The sequence below is a fragment of the Heptranchias perlo genome, chromosome 10 (genome assembly GCF_035084215.1).
Source record: "Heptranchias perlo isolate sHepPer1 chromosome 10, sHepPer1.hap1, whole genome shotgun sequence".
Taxonomy (NCBI): Eukaryota; Metazoa; Chordata; class Chondrichthyes; order Hexanchiformes; family Hexanchidae; genus Heptranchias; species Heptranchias perlo.
Window position 1 is genome coordinate 20,563,993 of NC_090334.1, and position 19,422 is coordinate 20,583,414.

At 41.5% G+C, this 19,422-nt stretch overlaps 1 protein-coding gene across 5 annotated transcripts in view; it reads right to left on the reverse strand.

The window, feature by feature from the left end:
* The window catches only part of actn1 (actinin, alpha 1), a 164,157-nt gene that overhangs the window by 42,391 nt on the left and 102,344 nt on the right, over positions 1 to 19,422 (reverse strand). For 3 of the 5 annotated variants that reach the window (XM_067991301.1, XM_067991302.1, XM_067991300.1), the window contains exons 5-8: positions 18,701 to 18,788; positions 16,247 to 16,325; positions 10,038 to 10,119; positions 4,568 to 4,653 (exon numbers count right to left, since the gene is read on the reverse strand). In XM_067991301.1, coding sequence (XP_067847402.1) covers positions 4,568 to 4,653; positions 10,038 to 10,119; positions 16,247 to 16,325; positions 18,701 to 18,788 — 335 coding nt within the window. Of the gene's footprint in view, positions 1 to 4,267; positions 4,354 to 4,567; positions 4,654 to 10,037; positions 10,120 to 16,246; positions 16,326 to 18,700; positions 18,789 to 19,422 lie in introns of all 5 variants that reach the window. The other 2 variants (XM_067991303.1, XM_067991304.1) reach the window with 1 other exon arrangement.

Sequence of the window (19,422 nt, forward strand, 5' to 3'; positions counted from 1 at the left end):
ACTTGATTCAAGGTTCAACTAGAGGGCACCAGCACATAATGGTGAAGCTGGGTATCATTAACATCTATATTAAATAGAACAGGCCAACATGCTGTTCCCAATCTTTAAGATAATGAGTCTACATACCGTTACTTGAAGGGCAAAACTTTTGGGAGGAGGTTGTGTCAAATTGTTTTATTGGAAGTGAAGAGATATTAGATTGCCGGGTGCATCTGTATTGAGAATTACACTAACAAATGCTAGTAATGATAGTTATATTTTACATAAGAGATGCTGCCTATAATTGCCAACGTCGACCACTGGCTCTGGAAAATACATCACTTAAGTAGCAGGTTTTTGGTCCCGGGACATTAAAACAAAAATAAGCATTGACTAGGGAAATGGGTCTTAAGAACCGATCAATTTGCTATAGCCTCATTTTCAGTTAACATTCAGCTGGTAACACAGTGCACTGAGATTTTCCTGGCCAAGGGACTTAAAGAAAAAATTTGAAGGCAAGTTGCAAACTTATTCATCTTCCACACAACTTACAACTACCGGCTTCAAACCCAAAGAACGAAAATTAAAAAAGGATGGAGGTTGGCCTGCGGAGTGACTCAATGTAGACTAAGCGCAGGCAGATCCTGTCCAGTGTTTACCAACTGCATTTCACACACAGGTCAGAAAGGCTCACATGACAGCAACGTCAGCAAACGATAAATGTTCCATAGAAACTTGCTAAGGTGTTTTTTCGCAGAGAGTCACTCAGCAAACACATTTCCACTTCAGAAGCCATTTACAGTACTAGTGCAGATGGGAGCAGGTTTGTTGTTTGTTTGTGGCCATTCAAATCCAATATTTACTCACTAAGCAATTTTCTCTCAAAGCTGCACAAATACATAGGGTCGTTATGCTAGATTACCCTGTGTTTGGAGTACAATCCAGTTTGGATACTTCAATATTTTCATTTTTCACAGGGAGGCAACATTATCAAAACATGTGCAGCGTTCAATATTAATATACTGTAAATCATCTTGAGCTGCTGATCTCTCTCGCTCAGGATCCAGCGGTACAGAATGGATAGCACACAGGGTTGCGAAATTCACTCCTCCATAGAAAAATAGAAACCTCTCAAAGTGCGTCACATATAAAGAAATACTTGGGAGTGCAATGATTCACGTAGGCAAATGTGGCATCCATTTTGCACAGCAATGAAGATGAACGACCAGTTAATCTGGTTTGGCTGAGGGAGGATTAGTTTGAATGCCAATTTAAATCTTAAATAAAATGACTTTTGTGTGGCATTGAAACTTTGGGCAGACTGTTGGACCAGTTAGAACAAAGAGGTCCTTTGGACAGGTAAAACCACAGTGATAGACTTGTAGGGTACTAAAAGTAGAAGGGAGGCAAGACCAGTAGAAAAATTCATGCAATGTCTAAAGAGTGAGTTACTAAACACAAACCAGCAGCAATTTGAAAACACAAGCCATAAGTGTAAAAGAAAAACCTCCAGCCAAACCAGGGCCTGTATCTGCACGGCATTAAGGACAGGACGAGAAGAGAAGGAAGTTGCTCATGAGACATTTTCCTCAGGCTTGCAATACTAATATCTGAGTGGGAAATGAGCAATGAGAAGAGGGTTCAGAGGGGAGTAGAAAATAAATGTTTACATTTGCACAAATTAACATCAAGGATTCAGTAAACTACAGGTAATCTTTCCAGCTTAACAGCAGTGGCTTCTTCACTACAGTGGACACAGGTGCTACATGACAGGGAAAACTTATTTGTGGACAATATCTCACCAACTGACCGTGGGACCATCACGTGCAACACGCATCACAAAAAAGAATAACGTTTCTTAATCGGCCTCACATTTGGACCACACACGCTGACCAGACATGCATGTATATGCTTGAATAAATCTTCCCCCGTCAAAAGAGAAAAGATGGGCCACTCACTTACCAGTTATTTCCCAAGTGAGGAGTTCCTAATCTCAGCTAAGCAATCATACACGTGTCTAGGTTGTCCCACCCCTCCAGGAGATAAAGGGGAAAAAAAAGGTAGAGTCTGCTTGGTTGCAGCCTCTTGATGGGTTGATTATAAGCAGAGTCAGCTGCTCATCTTCCTGACAGGGAAGCAGTGCAAGGATTGGAACAGAATGACTAAAAAGAGGAGAGAACAACGAAAGTACGAGGGAGCTAATGCAAATGACTTAGCGCTGAGGAATTTAATACAAATGTCTAAAAAGTATAGTAAGATTCATGAAACTATAATAATCGTAAACAGCTTTTATACAATTTCTACATTGTTCACCCTCATGCCCTCTTCATAGCCGAAAGAATTCACACTGAAGAGTTCATAAAAAGATCAGACTCCATACAATGGTTTTAATAGGCAGGCATGTGGGCTCATGAGTTGGACATCATTTGATAGAATTATTTTTCATTCACTGTTACATGTCTTCTATACAGCAGCCATTTTGAACCATAATGATGTTACTCTACAGGTCCCATTAGGAATAGCATTCGTTTTTAGCAGAAACCAGCTGCACCATTACATTTACAAACAGCTCTGCCCCATGAAAAAAATAAACATTGAAAAGCCGCAAACTGGATAGGACTTTTTTCCACAATCAGCAGTACTAAAAAGAAACTTGTATTGAGTTAATGCAGTTAGGAATCAATTGAAGCATATTATACACAATTAATTGAACATTATATTGTTCTGAGGATCGGCCAAGCCAGAGAGAGTGAAGCAAAAAGGTATTAACACAATAAAGAGAAATGGATATAGTCCATGAAAGATTAAGGATACCAGTCTCAAGAATGAAGCAAAGAAATTGTAAAAACAAATTCATATTTCAACATGGGGAAGTTACTAGGGTTGGAAACTGATTTGCTGCTGGCTTATTGTGGACCCACTAATGTTAAAGCCCAGGTTGATATGTAATAGATAGCTGGGATGCATAAAGAGAACGGTCATAAACAATTAAAAAGGGAAAGAAAGCGAGTTTTTGATCTGGAGCCTGAAATTTACAACTGCCCTTTGATCAACTTCAGCCCTTTATAAGTAGTTATATTTCCCATGATATGTCCATTTAGAGCAGGAGCCTTTAATGTGCTATCACAATCCTGTGCCAGGTCCAAGACTAGTCACAACCAAACTTTGGCATAAGTTTGCCAAAGGGGTTGGGTCTCCAAGGTGGAACAATGCAGGCAGGTAGAGCAGGTGCAGAAGGAGAAACTATGGCAGGAAAAGTTTTACTTTACAGGATCAAATCATTCACATTGGGGGAGATGGGGGGAGGGCATCATCAACAATCGGACTTATAGCAGGCAATACAGAAGTCTGTATTCCAGACTGTCCTCTCCTGGCATCCCTGTGGCAGAACAATGAAGGAGGAACTTGAGGGGGAAAATAGCTGACCCAAATGTGCTCTCAGTTTGGTTCTGTGGAAGTCATCAGTTTAGCACCAAAATATCATTTACGGTAATTACTCGGTGCAGTCCCTCAGGATGATGAACAAATTTTCATGCTGATGCAATCAATACTGACAGAAGCAAGTAGCTCAATGATTTACACTCTTCATTACAGAAGAATTTTTTGTGAACAGCCACTCAGTTATGCTGTCTAATGGAGGCACCTACAGCCAATTAAAGAACAGCATTGACAGCAACTGAGACGGGAACAAGCCCTATAGTACAGGATAAAATTGGAAAAACAAAACTGAAAAAACACATTGGTAGAAACAAATGAGTTGATGAGATGTTCAGGTCCAAAGACTTCATTGACTCTCAAACTTGTCAGTCTTATTTTTTTCTTAAATGGTTGGTGAGACTATTACAAGAGCTGTACAAAAACTGGTGGATGAGGCAACAATGGTATTGAACTCAGTACCACACACACATCACACCTACCAAGTCAATCGCAAAGCGATACCAATGGCAGGTGGATGGAAAAGTCTATAGTCCAGATGCAATTTTGATACATTTTGCTCCTTTTCATATTTCAAAATGTGGGAAAGCAATATGGAGAATTTGACTACTCAATCGATCAGCTTTATAACAATCAAACCCCGTTCTAGGGTGACTGTGGCGGAGTTGGCGCAACGGGTGATCGAGTATGTTTAACCTGTAAACCAGCATCTCTTTTGGTTTTTATTAGCTGGACCATCGTAAGCCAGACTTTTAAAAAAAAAAGTGAAGAGGACAATATCGGATCTGTCAAAACAAGAGTAAGAACATCTAAATCCAAGGGAAATTCTACAGGGGTGAGGTAGGTTTCTCACCTTCTGCGCACCTGAGAACGCATGGTAGTAACATGAAACATAGGTCATTATAGCCTTTTCATCCGGCCTAAGCGTGCTTATAAGATCTGTGCAAGGAAGACAAGATAAGATTAAGAAAAGTTGAGCCAAGATACAATTAGCGAAGAACCATACTCTTCCCATCATGCAACACAGGAGATCATACCAAGAGTGGAAAGTTCAGCATGAGAAAAACACATACCAGCTGGAGAGCAGAAAAAAAAAAGTTTATAGTTAGCCAGAGAAGCAATTGCTGCTGGGAAATATGGATTCCTGGGATACCTTTTGGGCTCCTGAAAATGCATGGTAGAAGCTAGAGACATAAGTCATGATTGCCTTCTCATCCGGACGAGCTGTACCCACAATGTCTGTCAGGAAACACAGGAAAGGATTTAATTTTTTTTTTTTTAAAGTCAACACAATGTATTCATCTACTGAAAAGACAATCCTGGGGGAAAACATTGAGACAGTTTATATTAAACAAGAAAGATGGGAGCCATACAAGGAGTCTGCTGCAAGAGGCCTATAATGATGTAATGAGCCTCACACTTGTGTTTTAAAAAGTTGAAGACTATCCACATTGAGTGAAATACAACTCTTATCCGATAGTCCTAAAGATTTTAATTCTCCCAATGCACACGGTATGCAATAGCAGATTAAGCTAAGGTCCACTATTGTTGATGACCAATAGTGTTATATTCAAGCAAATTAACAATATAAAAATAGCACCGTCAATGAGTCCAGTGAACAGAAATAGAAGGCACATTAAAAACTGCTATCAAAAAAGAGCAATGTAACATGGCCAGTGCAAATATCAGTAACATCATCAAATTGTGAATTGGCCAGGGCAGGCTGCCATGTCAGAATATTAAGTTGTGGAGGTTTGTTTTTTTAAAAAAAAAAGAGATGAGGAATTGAAGTTTGGCCATGGTACCAAAGCCAACATGGATTACTAGAACTAGGGAAGCAAACCACAAGAAGCAAAACATATTGCTCAAGGCAACAACATGTTTTACTTTGGGCACAATTTCTATCAAAAAACATTAAAGATTTAAAACTTTTGCTATTTGAATTTCTACTAAATAGTTGTGCATGTGAAGGGTGTGGGAGGAAGGTACTGTGCCCCACTGAAGAAAACATGATCAGATTTCACGGCATCCTATAATAATCATGTACACAAAAAAGAATTAGTATCCCATTGTTTCTTTAAGGGACCAGACAATCATGCTCGACAGTTGGAAGGCACTCCTATTTTCTGATCAGCAACAGCGGCTAGTATTGGCTTCTAATACTGCACGCCCAAGAACAGGCATGGAAGGCGTAAATCATATCGGTCAGGCGACAACATAATACGTTTTGCAGATGCTCTAGGCAATTGGTGCTCCTATCAAAAGGAAGCTCTACCCCAGAGGGAGAATGCCTTGCGGCTAATTAGTGTTAAGATAACAATGGCCAAACTTGATTTCACACACTAAGTAGGATAATAGGCAGGATCCACTTCAATAAAAAATATTCATGTGCAAAGTCAAGCTCTTATAAAATAAGAAGCAACTTATGCTGAACTGAATGCAGTGCTTCGAAAGGACCTTTAAAATAGAAGTGGTGTTATACTGCTGCTTTCGCACCGATGCGAAGAAGGTTCCGATGTGAGTTAGGCAAGAGCAGTAATATAACAGAGAATCTGACTCCTGATAACATTGAAATTGTGTGCCATGTAATTACCTCTAGTAGACAGTCTTACATGGCTTGGGCTTTGCACCAGGTATAGTGTAACTCCAAACCAGTGCACAGCTTTAAAAGCACCTAGGCTATTGAACCATCCAAGAACTTTGAAACTTAGCATGAAACCTTTTTAATATTAGGAGAGAAGGGCACTCCAGGAAGCATCAGGGTAGCAGAACTCACAGCGAGCTGCAGTCAGCAGTATAACTTGGATCTACCAGCTCCATATCTCTCTCTATGGTATCTGGTCAGAGACTGACATTTGTAGTACAACAGCACCTTGAAAGGACAGCTGGCATGTGACTCTACAAGGGACTATAAAAATTCATCACTTTTTGCTTAATTGCAACAGCACAGGTTTATTAAAGATTGTTTTCACATTATTCAGCTTATGCAGCAGTTAAGAGAATGCTGATGGTTAATCAAAGAAAACACCCAAGAGTAGATGTGAAATGGCATTGTTTTCCCCAATTATAATGTGTGAAGTCGATATGGCATAAAAACTTCCATACTTATTAAAATGTGTTTACTAATGATCCAATTTAGCTATCAAAACATTTAGGATCTAACAAATGTAAACCCTACTAACTATTTAAGGAACAGAACCGTTCAAAATTCACAAGGAATTACAGCTATTTAGTTTACCAATCAACCTCATCTGACACCAAACCCATTTATTTAGCCTTCCAGGCATATACTCCGACACTCCCGATTTAATCAGGAAGTTTTTGCAGGTCAATTTCAATTCTCTCTCTCTTAACTTTGAAGCGTAATTTCCAGATTTTAAAATATTCTGGACTATTGCAACCCTCAAGGTTTCGTTTTGGATTTACAGAAGTTGGGGAATAAGGAAGTCTGGGATGTACTTAATTTGTTTCCCCCCCCACCCCCCTACACACTTCCATTAGAGGGATTAAGACCTTTTTCTAAACTACCTGCATGAAGTACATTGGAGAACAAAAATGCATTTGTGTTAGTGGAAATCATAACAAGGGACTAAAACTGATTTTAAGTGGACAAACCCCTCCTGATGGCTTAGCAAATTTATCCAGTGCGTGGCTCAACTCTACAGCCCAGGCGACTCCCAGGCTGTGCTGAGTTAATTGATGTCACGCAGACCACAGTAAAGGTGCTACAATTGACCTCAGTGCCCCTCAGTGTGAAAGATGGGGGCGAGGAAGAAAAACCAAAATCAGCCAGGGTTGCTGCTCAATCACAATTCAGAAGCCCTGGAGTGGACAATGGGTGAGGATAGGATTGGGCTTGACTGACAAACAGTTCACTGACCGTCCAAGCTCACACATCAGTAATACCCATTTGGACCAGTGTCTATGGATCTGCACACCAGCAAAGTGAAAACTTGTGGGGTGAGAGCAGAAACAGGAAAGAACACTGGTGGAGAAAAATCACAAATAAATGGTACAAAAAGTGTAATTAGGAGGTTATTTGAATATTCAAGACAATGTTCATAGTAAAATATTGTCCCTTACTTTAGCCAGTTGTCTTTGATATTTTACGGCCTGTGTCTCCAATTTTCTAAATTGTAGGATATTCACAGATGTTTGTTTAATGACATCTGGTAAATGCAACGCTTCTAACACATTATTCAAGTAGAGAAATGAAAAGTTAAAGCTACTTCTACACTTAACGCTTCAACTTTGGAGGTCAGGAACAGTTTCTGAATTGAATACTTGGAAGTTTCTGTTGAATACTTGAGTTGCCTGACTTTTCTTTGGTCAGCTGGATAGTTGACATGTGCGGAAACCTATTGCCATGTTTTGAAGTTTCTAAATCACGCTACTGAGAAATGTATTCTCTCGATATATCTCTCCCTCGCTTAGGCATCTCATCTTGGAGCCACCTCAACCCTAAAGAGAGACCACTTTGAAAAAATAGTCAAACCTTTAATGCCACAGCAGGTGCCAATGAAGACATAAATTCTCTCAAGCCCTTTCTAGTCATTTATGACATTTTCTGCAATGCTGACACTAGAGACCAAGACTGGATGTTTGCTCTGTAGCCTCTTTCAATCTATTGGTTGGACCATTCATTCAAAGGAAATCCCAGAACACCAGGTTTCGACATTGCTGAAGAGATGGGAAGTGAACATTGACTTTGCTCTTTGTAATACAAGGAGCATTTTGCCTATTTTCTCAATGAACTGTGCACATGTGTTTGATTGAGGTCAGGAAAGGGGAAAAAAAATCCTGTTGCTTATAGTTACTGAAATAAAGTGATAGGAGGAATCTGAAAGCTGGATTTTAGGCTGCTCTTGTCGTGTAATGGAGTCATGACATTTTGTACCTGAAAGCGAGCAGCTAGTGCACTCGATGTCATCAGTTGGAGAGTGTCGGTGGGGGCCTCCATTCAATTAGCGGAGATCTGCATCCCTTTTGGTCCTGGGTGCTGACCTAAATGCTCAATAACTTGGACTGATGTACAATCATTCAGTACAAGGCGGCACTCAGCTGGCGATGGATTTGAACAACACCGACAGCTTGTGATCAGCATTTAGGAGTGGAAATCCAGCCTATTTCATTGAACTAATGTCAGTTAGGCAGCTCTCCAGCAACTTTCAGTTCAAACATCAGGGCCAGGATTCTGACCCTGAGCCAGGAAGGGGGCGGGGGGTGTCGAACTGTGGACAGGAAACCTGGAAGTACTGGTTTCCTGGAGGTCCTTAAGATTTTGACATAACAACGTCTTTTTTTTTTGTCAGTTTCCCGTCTGACAGGGCGGACTGAGTGACAGGCTGGTCTCGGTTGGACGGAAGCAGAGCAAGGAAGAGGACGTCTTCAGGTAAGTGTTCAGGTAAGTGTTAGACTGTATGGATTGGGGGGGGGGGGGGGGCAGGGCAGGGCACCCCCCCCCCCCCGCAGTCATCTGGGGAAGGAGGAAGGGGTGGGGGAAGAGGGAAGGTCAGTGGTGGGGGGGGGGGGGGGGTGAGGGAGGAGGGAAGGTCAGTCATTTGGGGGAGGGGTGGGTGAGGGAGGTCGGTCATCTGGGCGGGAGGGGAGGCGATTGGGAGGGCGGTGCGCGGCGACCGAGGGGGGGGGGGGGGGGTGGGGGGTGCCAAGGGGGAGGGGTGCGACCCGGGGTCAATCGGGTGTCATCAAGAGGGAGGGGGGATAAGGGGTCACGTGGGGGTCCGCGATCGTTTGGGGGGGGGGGGGGGGGGGGGGCGCGGTCGCTGCAGGTAGGCTTATTCAGCCTGGGGGAAGCACTCCTGCTCTTCTGGGCCCACAAGCTGTGCCAGAGAGGCACTTATCCTCAATTTCGGGCCTTCTCGCCTCCTCTCATGCGGCACGAAGGAGATGGCCTGGGAATCCTGACCCCAGGGGTTGAAATTGCAAAACCTTTCAAAATGGAGGCCCGCAGCCTCCTTGAAAGATTTTATTGACCAACCCGCCTCCTAAGAGCGGGTTGGTCGCCTGCCCCTCGTCCTGCCCAGTGAAAACTGGAAATGAGCGGGTTGGAGGTGGGTCTGAAATTGTTGCAATTTACAATGCCCCCACCCTGCTTTTCACAGTTAAAATCCTGCCCCAGGTCTCCGAGAGGCTATAGTGAGATAAACTAATTTCATCCAGCACCTACAATGATTTTAAAACAACTCTGACTGACTAATACTCTTCTTATCTGAGTGCTGAAATAAAATGTTAACTTCTACACGCTGCATTTAAATCAGCTAAAAACCAAGTTTATATAAGGCTGCTTAAAAATGCCCAATAAGGCTACAATTTAAAAACATAGTATGTGTTGCTGATTTTAGTTAATACAGCATGAAGTGACTTGAAGTACTGGAACAGCACGAATTGTAAAAGAATGAAACTAAAGGCAACTTCCAGCCTGGGTATGGCTTCAAACATCTAATTGGTTAAGACCACAACATTCAGTTACTTGCATTAACTATTTAAAGTGGCCTTTACTCAAAGGATTAGGTTCATCTTGTGATTATATAACAGTTCTAAGATGGTGTGACAAAAATCCACTAAAATTTGCTGAGACTAATTACAGTAAAGCCCCTTCTCACCTTCAGCATCCAACATTTTGGGAATGTCCAGGTATTTCTCTGCCACATCAAAGGCCGTGTTCAGGTTGGTGAAAGGGTCATCCTAACACAACAAGAAAGTCAAAGGTCAGCAGGAGATTTCAAAACTGACGTGCTCCCCTCCAGAAGGTGATTTAACATTCATATAGGTATCCTAAAGTCTACTGCATTCGTAATCTAATCTACAATAAAACTCAAATGAAATAATTTATATGTGGTCAGCCATAATTAAAGAATCCTCAGCTTCCAATTGGAATCTTTAGAAATGGGAGTCCTCTAAACTGCAGCACTCAAACAGCATGACAGCATCACGACTCAACCACTTTCTGTCCCATTGATAATCACCAAACGTTGCCTCTGTGCTGGAGGATTTTATTAAATACCAGAGAGACAGTGACTTCAGAGAAATGTAACAATGTTCCTCAGATTTCCTGGATTAAAAAAAAATCCCAACTGCGACACGCTGGGGGAATACAACTACAACAGGTCAGATCAGAAACAAAGACAGAAAACACTGGAGACACTCAGCAGGTCAGGCAGCATCTGACAAAACATTTCAGATATAAACCCTTTCTCAGCACTGCTTCCAGATTTGTTTCAGAATTCCAGCATCTGCAGTATTCTGCTTTTTGATTTTTTTTTTAAACGATCGGAAGTCAGTCCCGTTTCAGTCCATAAAAACCTGCACTATATATTTTCTTCAAAATGAGGAATTTAAAGTTTACCAGTATTGTATAAAGTTTGAAAAGATCTTCTGCAACTGCATGCGGAGTTGGTTTGCCTTTCCGTGTACTGGGGGCAGTCTCCCGTCAAAATAATTGTTTAAGCTGGGATTGTTCTCCTTAGGGGAGATTTAATAGAGGTGTTCAAAATGATGAAGGGTTTTGATAGAGTAAATAAGGGGAAACTGTTTCCACTGGCAGGAGGGTCGATAACCAGAGGACACAGATTTAAGATAATCGGCAAAAGAACCAGGGAGAAGATGAGGAGAAATTTTTTTACGCAGTGCATTATGATCTGGAATGCACTGCCTGAAAGGGTGATGGAAGCAGATTCAACAGCAACTTTCAAAAGGAAAAATTTGGAGGGCTATGGGGAAAGAGCAGGGGAGTGGGACTAATTGGAGAGCTCTTTCAAAGAGGCCAAATGGCCTCATTTTGTGCTGCATGATTCTATATGTTATTTAAGGCTGAGCCAGTTGTACGGCCTAACAAATGGTAGTAGATGCCAAATCCATCCAGATGATAGAAATATTATTGATCATGGGGTTATCAATCATCTGATGTCTGATTATAGACGACAAGCCATTGTGTGTTGGCTATTCCACTGAGGTAGGGGGAGGAAAGGTGATGCTGTTGTAGGTCAAGAGGGAATGGCTATGTTTTTTCTTGTTCAAGATGGTTACAAGATCTAAAGGATTTTAGAGCTTGTATTGTTTTTAGAACTATTTTTAAGTACTGGTAAGAAATCAATTATTCTATTAGTGCACTCAACTGACTGACTGACTGACTCGTTTTGCTTCAGTGTTGTTTCTTAGTAAAAACGAATTAGTACCTTTCAGCCTGTATTATATAGTCAGTCAGCAGGTTATTTTCTGTCCATTTCAAAGCGATCAGGAGTTATAGGGATAATCCACCGGGCATATCAATGGTAAAAACGTTCATTGTTCACTGGTAGGCCCACTATCTTAGATGTAGTGTGCATAAGGTCAGGTTTTAGTTGATAGGGAGTTTGTGCCGGCCTATGCAAGTGGACAATTGCATGGAGCACTAGTAAAACACATCAGGAGAGGTTCCAAATCATAAATAGTCCTTCTGTCTAAATGCTTGCTGACTCATCAATTGACTGGTCCTACCCAATGAAATAGTTTCAGATGTGACATCATCATGTATCCCAACCAATCACATTTTACTCTGACGATCAGCATTTGAATTTCTTGCATTCACGTTTCTCGGTGAAAATCTGTCAATGGGTTGCCGTTTTGATTGACGCTTCCAGTAACTAAAATCGGGTTTTGAAAGAATTTGCAGGCAATAAACAGAGTGGAAGGAGAAAAGGGCCGGATTTAGTACAAAACCTACACTGACTGATGTGAAGGTTTTGTTTGGTGTTTCTAACGAGATGTAAATAGGTGAAAGAAATCGTTGAGTAAAATGACCTCTTCACCAAATATGGACTTTATATTCTAGCCAACACTTCAAGGATTTATTTTTCCCCCCAGTGGATAAAACCAGGGGTTGAAGTGCACCATGGTTGATCCAATTCCCAATCCTTAACACCTCACAGCCTGACTTGGATCTCCTGCATCCCACTGTACTTTCAGTGTAACTTACTTGTTTCACATGAGCCTATATTCAAAGCTATCAGATTTGGGCAGGAGAGTGGCTATCCCTTCTTGGGTTCATATTCTCATTTATTGCTCGAGTTTCTGTTGCACTGGGGACTGCCACTTCTATTTGGCTCATGCTTTCTATTACTTCTTGTCCAGTTTTTCTTGCCAATATCTGGTTGTTTTTTTAAATTCCCGGCTGGGGTTACAGTAGTGGGGGTTGGTCCTGGTCTCTATCAAATTATAGCTCCCTATATTAGGGTTAGTTCAGTGGGTTGCATTTATTTGAGTGTTGTGGATTGGTTTTAGGATTAGGAGCTGGGGTTGGGGGCATATTCTGGACCAGGGAGAAAGGGTATCTCTGGTGCAGGGTTAGGGTTCAAAGCTGTTCATGGTCCAGGTCAGCTTGATTTATGCTTTGGATTGTACAACTTATCCAAAATATTAGTTTGCAACATCGTGATCTTACTGATGAACTATATTACAACAATTTTTGATTAGGTATGACTAATATGCCCCAACTGGGACATTTTTACCAAGAAACCCAAATCTCAAAAATATTTCTAAATATTAAAAAAGGTGTTGCAAAGGTTGAACAGAGAAGCATGTAAATCAGATTACTTCATATGGGGGGTTTGTTACAACTGTGAACCAAGAGGCCAGTAAATCCCTGTTTAAGAGCACATACAAAATCTGCATAACAATGATTAATTGGTAGAAACACTGGACCTCAATCATCACTCCAGAACACAAAACTGATTGTGTTACTACACAAACCATACAAAGTGGCTGTAACTGTAGGTTGCAGAGAGCAAGAGACAACAGTACTGTCCCTCTGAAATAATGAGAGGAAATTAAAAACAGAGCAGTCAAGAAAATTAATACCGGTAGCACACAAAATGTCTACCAACAAATGCTGCTGTATAAATATTATGGATGCATTAGAGGTAAATGGAACCCTTACTGATTTGGGCTTCTAAATGCAAGCACGGAATCATCTCAATCCAATCTCAGGACTGCAGAGTAGAATATCACTCACAAGAGTGAAGTCATTATTCCATATATATGTCTAATTATCAAAGCGCCATCTCATCAAAACTCGGAATCTGTCCTTGCAGACTTCATAAGGTGGAAACTAAATTTATAAAATGGATTGATGTCTTAGCCATAGTCTCATCACATAATCTCTATAATGCTGATCAGCAACAATCTCCTAAAATGCATTCTCATTGCACGTTTGCAACTTCACAGGTTTCTGGTGAAAGATCACTTTTCAAGAGAAAAATAGAAGTAGCAGAAAATCGCTTTTGCTTGAAAAGGCAAGTGGCTAAGAAAATATACTGGGAAACTTCCAACAACCCAAAGATATCTGCTGATCAAGTTAGGGCTCATAAGAAACCTCTGTTCCTCTCTCTCTCCCTATCAAAATTCATTGTTCTGTTTTACAACCGGGGAAGAACAAATTTAAGAATCAATGAACTGGTCTGGTTTAATTGAACTAAACAAATTTCCATTTACTGCAGGTTCTGGTCTAATCTGCAGTCACCAAAAACATGTTTTTAAAAAAAATATTTTGCAGTTTTGTTCCTATGTCTCCCTTCATACATCCTTCTCTACTGTACCACTTGTACTGCCTTTCAGTCCTATGCAAGTCTGCTTTTACAGTGTGAAAAGCTACACCGGCAGAATTTTTGTCGACAGGGTACACTGTGTCTTAGACTTTCCATGCCTGCTGCTGTTGATTGGGACCCCTTCTCTCGGGAAGGGGGAGGGATTTTTGGCCATCATGGAGACTTTCCCCTGACCCTGGCTGACTTTCCAGCCTCAGGGTCATTTAAATGCAGACAGTGGGCTTCCGGGACCCCGCGGGAAGCTTGGCTGCTACAAGACTTTCCGTTGCGTGGGGAATAGTGACCGCTCTGCATTGTTTGTAAAAACAGAATCGTTTTTCTGTAATTCTGTTGCCTCCCCTTCAGCCTGTGGCAGGTCGTTCTCCCTGAGTGCTTGCACAGGCGCTAGTGTCAAAAGAAAAAATAATAATTTTGGGGACCCCACCACTGTCAAGAGGACATTAGCCTCCTGGGCCTAACAGGCAGCCCATGTGTCCATCGTTCAAAGGACATAAAATGAGCCATATATCCCTGATTTGCTACTCATTTGTCATAAGGGCTGGCAAACCCTTTACTGCCAGGCTTGAGTAATGGGAAATTAGGTTGTGAGGGAGATTCAGGTTTGCAGCAGAATGCGTCTGGAAGCACTTTTCTGCCCTGTCATCCCCAAATGTGGTGGATTGGGGGGGGGGGGGGGGGGGGGAAAAAGAGAGAAGAACTCATTTGATGGTGGCTATGATACGGGATCCTAGGTGAGGTAGCCAATTGGATACAAAATTGGCTTGACGACAGAAGACAGAGGGTGGTTGTCGAGGGTTGTTTTTCAAACTGGAGGCCTGTGACCAGCGGTGTGCCTCAGGGATCGGTGCTGGGTCTGCTGTTATTTGTTATTTATATTAATGATTTGGATGAGAATTTAGGAGGCATAGTTAGTAAGTTTGCAGATGACACCAAAATTGGTGGCATTGTGGACAGTGAAGAAGGTTATCGAGGATTGCAACGGGATCTTGATAAATTGGGCCAGTGGGCCGATGAATGGCAGATGGAGTTTAATTTAGATAAATGTGAGGTGATGCATTTTGGTAGATCGAATCGGGCCAGGACCTACTCCGTTAATGGTAGGGCGTTGGGGAAAGTTATAGAACAAAGAGATCTAGGAGTACAGGTTCATAGCTCCTTGAAAGTGGAGTCACAGGTGGATAGGGTGGTGAAGAAGGCATTCAGCATGCTTGGTTTCATTGGTCAGAACATTGAATACAGGAGTTGGGATGTCTTGTTGAAGTTGTACAAGACATTAGTAAGGCCACACTTGGAATACTGTGTACAGTTCTGGTCACCCTATTATAGAAAGGATATTATTAAACTAGAAAGAGTGCAGAAAAGATTTACTAGGATGCTACCGGGACTTGATGGTTTGACTTATAGGGAGAGGTTGGATAGACTGAGACTTTTTTCCCTGGAGGTTTAGGGGTGATCTTATAGAAGTCTATAAAATAATGAGGGGCATAGATAAGGTAGATAGTCAAAATCTTTTCCCAAAGGTAGGGGAGTGTATAACAAGGGGGCATAGATTTAAGGTGAGAGGGGAGAGATACAAAAGGGTCCAGAGGGGCAATTTTTTCACTCAAAGGGTGGTGAGTGTCTGGAACGAGCTGCCAGAGGCAGTAGTAGAGGCGGGTACAATTTTGTCTTTTAAAAAGCATTTGGACAGTTACATGGGTAAGATGGGTATAGAGGGATATGGGCCAAGTGCAGGCAATTGGGACTAGCTTAGTGGTATAAACTGGGTGACATGGACATGTTGGGCCGAAGGGCCTGTTTCCATTTTGTAAACTTCTATGATTCTATGATTCCAGGTAGAAAGCCTGGACTTACAAGTTTAGAAGTGCTTAATTGGTCATCTTTACTGGTGAATTCACAATATCCAGCCCAGGGGTGGAAAGATATTAAGATGCTGTAAAAATGGAAGATATTTCCAAATTTACAGAGAGACTGAATAATGAAGTTCAGGAAGAAAATAATTTTGTGACCGTTCTTTTCATCTGTGTCAGATCAATCCTTTTATCACAAATATTTTCTGAGACTTCTTATTATTTCCCATGGGAATGGAAGAATCTGCTGTAGCTGAATTTATAGAGAATGAGTCAATGGACGTACCCAAAAAATATAAATCTAGATTGAGTATCCAACTGTCCTAATGTATTAACGTGCATTACAAAGATGTACAAGAATACAAAAATGGGGTTCCAGACCTTTCGCAGTTTTGCATAGTCAATAAGCTCTGGCCGGTGTCTATGGATAAGAGCACAGAATCCAAGGCCATCCTTCCAACTGAAAACAGAACAGGTAAGAAACTTATACTGGTGTTAACGTTTCCTCAAATTCCACATTTAATTTCAGATTCCAGATCCATTTTGAAACTACTCAAAGCTGAACGTCATAATGAAGTCCCACTATCTTAAAACGTCACGACTTTCTTGAGCCCACCCGCATCTAATGTGCATTTACCTTCCCCCTAGTGCTTTACGGACAACGGTGTTCAGCACCATCCTGACAAGCTTGCGTCTCCGTGGTGCGAAACCAACATGGTGCTAACAGTTCCTTTAACAATTGAAAGGATTCGATAGGGTAGATACTTAGAAACTGTATCTTCTGGTGGGCAAATCAAGAACGAGGGGGGACATAATCCTAAAATTAGAGCCAGGACATTGAGGATTGAAAGGGTAGTTGAAATCTGAAATTCTCTGCCCTAAAAAGCCATGGATTCTTGGACAATTGGAGCTTTCAAGATTGAGATTGACTGATTTTTGTTAGATAAGGGTTATGGAGCTAAGGCGGGTAAATGGAGTTGAAGTACAGGTCAGCCATTGTCTAATTGAATGGTGGAGCAGGCTCGAGGGGCTGAATGGCCTACTCCTGTTCCTATGTTTTTCATTGAATTCTTCTGCACTGGTCATTCAGTCCCACCCAAGGATCATTCACCAGATGATGTATAAGATATGCAACTAAAGCTGTTTTTATATTGTGCAAGATGGCGTGCTAGTGCCACCGGCTCCTGATGTGTGGGCCATGAGCTGTTGACGGCAACTCCAATTAACTTGCTGAATTCACTAAAGCTGACTGCAGGGAAGACCCAATTAATAAAAACAAGGTCTCCAGCTGCTGGCCTTGGGGAACCTGGCAAATTTCCTGTGGGGTTAACCTCTAGAAATGAGCCAGTTGCACATCAGCAGCTTTTAGCAACAGCATAGCACTTATGTAAAAGTAGCTCAAGAGGTGCATAACAGTAAGTTGGCCTGCCCCCACCCCAGAGGGTGGACTGTTAACCCACAGCTTTCAACACTAACGTGCCACTTTTGTATGTCAGTCCATTGCTCCGCCTTAATACAACTCAACTTATTTCAAATCCTCAAAGCTTCTTTGTAAGAGGGTTCAGGCAAAGGGCAGGAGGACGCTGAACAGACACTTACGGTATGATTGTTCGTGATCTTCAGCAAGGCGGAAATCAAGAATGGTATTTACTCACTAAAATTTTGTTGTTGTAACCACTCACTAGATGGGTGATGTGTGACTAGCTGTGTCATCATATACTCTACGACCCTGCGAGTCTTATTTCAACAGTTTCACATGAAACCAAGTTGTCATCAAGATCCAATTCAAAAAAGTAGAATGGCTATGTTATATAATAATATCTAGTCCACAGTAATGAAATACAACCTCCCAACTCATTTTAATAACGGATGTTATTTTATTCTCGATGTGATGGTGTCTGTGCAGGAGATGAGGCTGATCACTCTAGCACACCGTCTAGCAGAATGACATTGGCAGCTGATCAGGAGGAGGTCACCTGCCCTGGATGGATGGATTGACAGACACAGGAGAAAAAACAAAATATCCAAAAGAAAAAACTAGACTCTCAGTTGAAGCTGAGGATTGTCAATTTGTTGGACTGAGTGTTGGTGGTCTACCACATGTTCAACACAAGGAGTTGTGATTTTATGTTCGCATCATGAGCATTTTAGCTCAAGTCAACCTAACGAGAACCTAATTACCAGTGACCATCTCTGTACTGCAGCATTTAAACAACTGTAATTATTGTTGCAAAGTGGCTTCACTTTGCACTGCGCTACAGTTAAAGTGGGAATGCAGCCTGAATCCAGAGTAGGGTACTGATGAGGCACCAGATTTAGGTGGAGTAAGACCACTTGGAGGAGGGAGTGTCGCTCTGCTTTGCTCTGGAGTTACAATGGATTTACAATACATAAAACATATAGTGTGGGTGCACAACAGAAACTGCTTTGCTCCAACGTTAAACTTGTAGTGTAATTGCAACCCACGTAATCAAATCTTGCACAGGAAGGAAAAGGAATCAGTGCACATGAATTCTGCCGCAAGTCCTACGGTAAAAGGAACAAATCCAGTGGCCAAGTCGGTTTCTGTGCGTCAAAAGTAAGTTGCCCAATTAGATTTTTTTGGATTGACTGAACTACCGGGAATTTTGACCCCTCAAAGTTCTTAAGCCAATCATTATGATGGGAACTACATAAAAGTGAGTGTGAGCGAGAGAGCAAGAAAGCCAGTGTTTCACTTTCACCAATTAATCCAAAGAGGTTTTGACTGTAACCTTTAATTACTATCTTAACCAGGTAACCTTAAAAATCCTGCTGAATATTTTCACAAAAAAGTACGTTTTTAGACTGGGTTACCTGATATGAAAGTTCTGAATGTTCACATTCTTATAAGGAGCAGTCTTGCGCTGACACCATAGTAGGAGCCCTTCCTTCGCAGATGTCTCTGTGAAAACCAGAAGCAAAGTTTAGAACTTACCACTATATAAGGGTAGAGGCACAATATTTCCTAGATGGTTATGTGGGTACATCTGTAGTTGGGGATACAGGTTTACAGGGCATTAAAGGCAACACCTTAGGTTGATATGGCCGTAGAAAGCTAATGGAATTGTAGGTTTTCTCACAAGAGGTATGGTATATAAAAGCCAAGTGGTAATAATGAGTAAATAAAACGTTTAAAATCTCAAGTGTATTTTGTGTAGTATTGGGCTCCACACTATAGGAAGGATATTGAGGCTTTAGAGAGGGTACAGTGCAGATTTACTCGGATGTTGCCTTGTATGAAGAAATACAGATATGAAGAAAGTGTTGAACAATTCATTTGAACCACGCAGATTATAGAGCAACATGTTAAAAGTGTTTAAAATAATGAAAGGATGGGACACGGTACACAGAAGCAGTCTGTTTGCAGTAGTTGCGGGATCTAGAATGAGAAGCCATAGATACAAGATTAAATGCAAGAGATTTAGAAAGTAGAGCAAGAGAAACTTCTTTATACAAAGAGTTGTGAGGCTGTGGAATTCACTTCAAGGATTAGTGGTTGAGGCAGAAACAATGTCAACATTTAAGATTAGAATGGA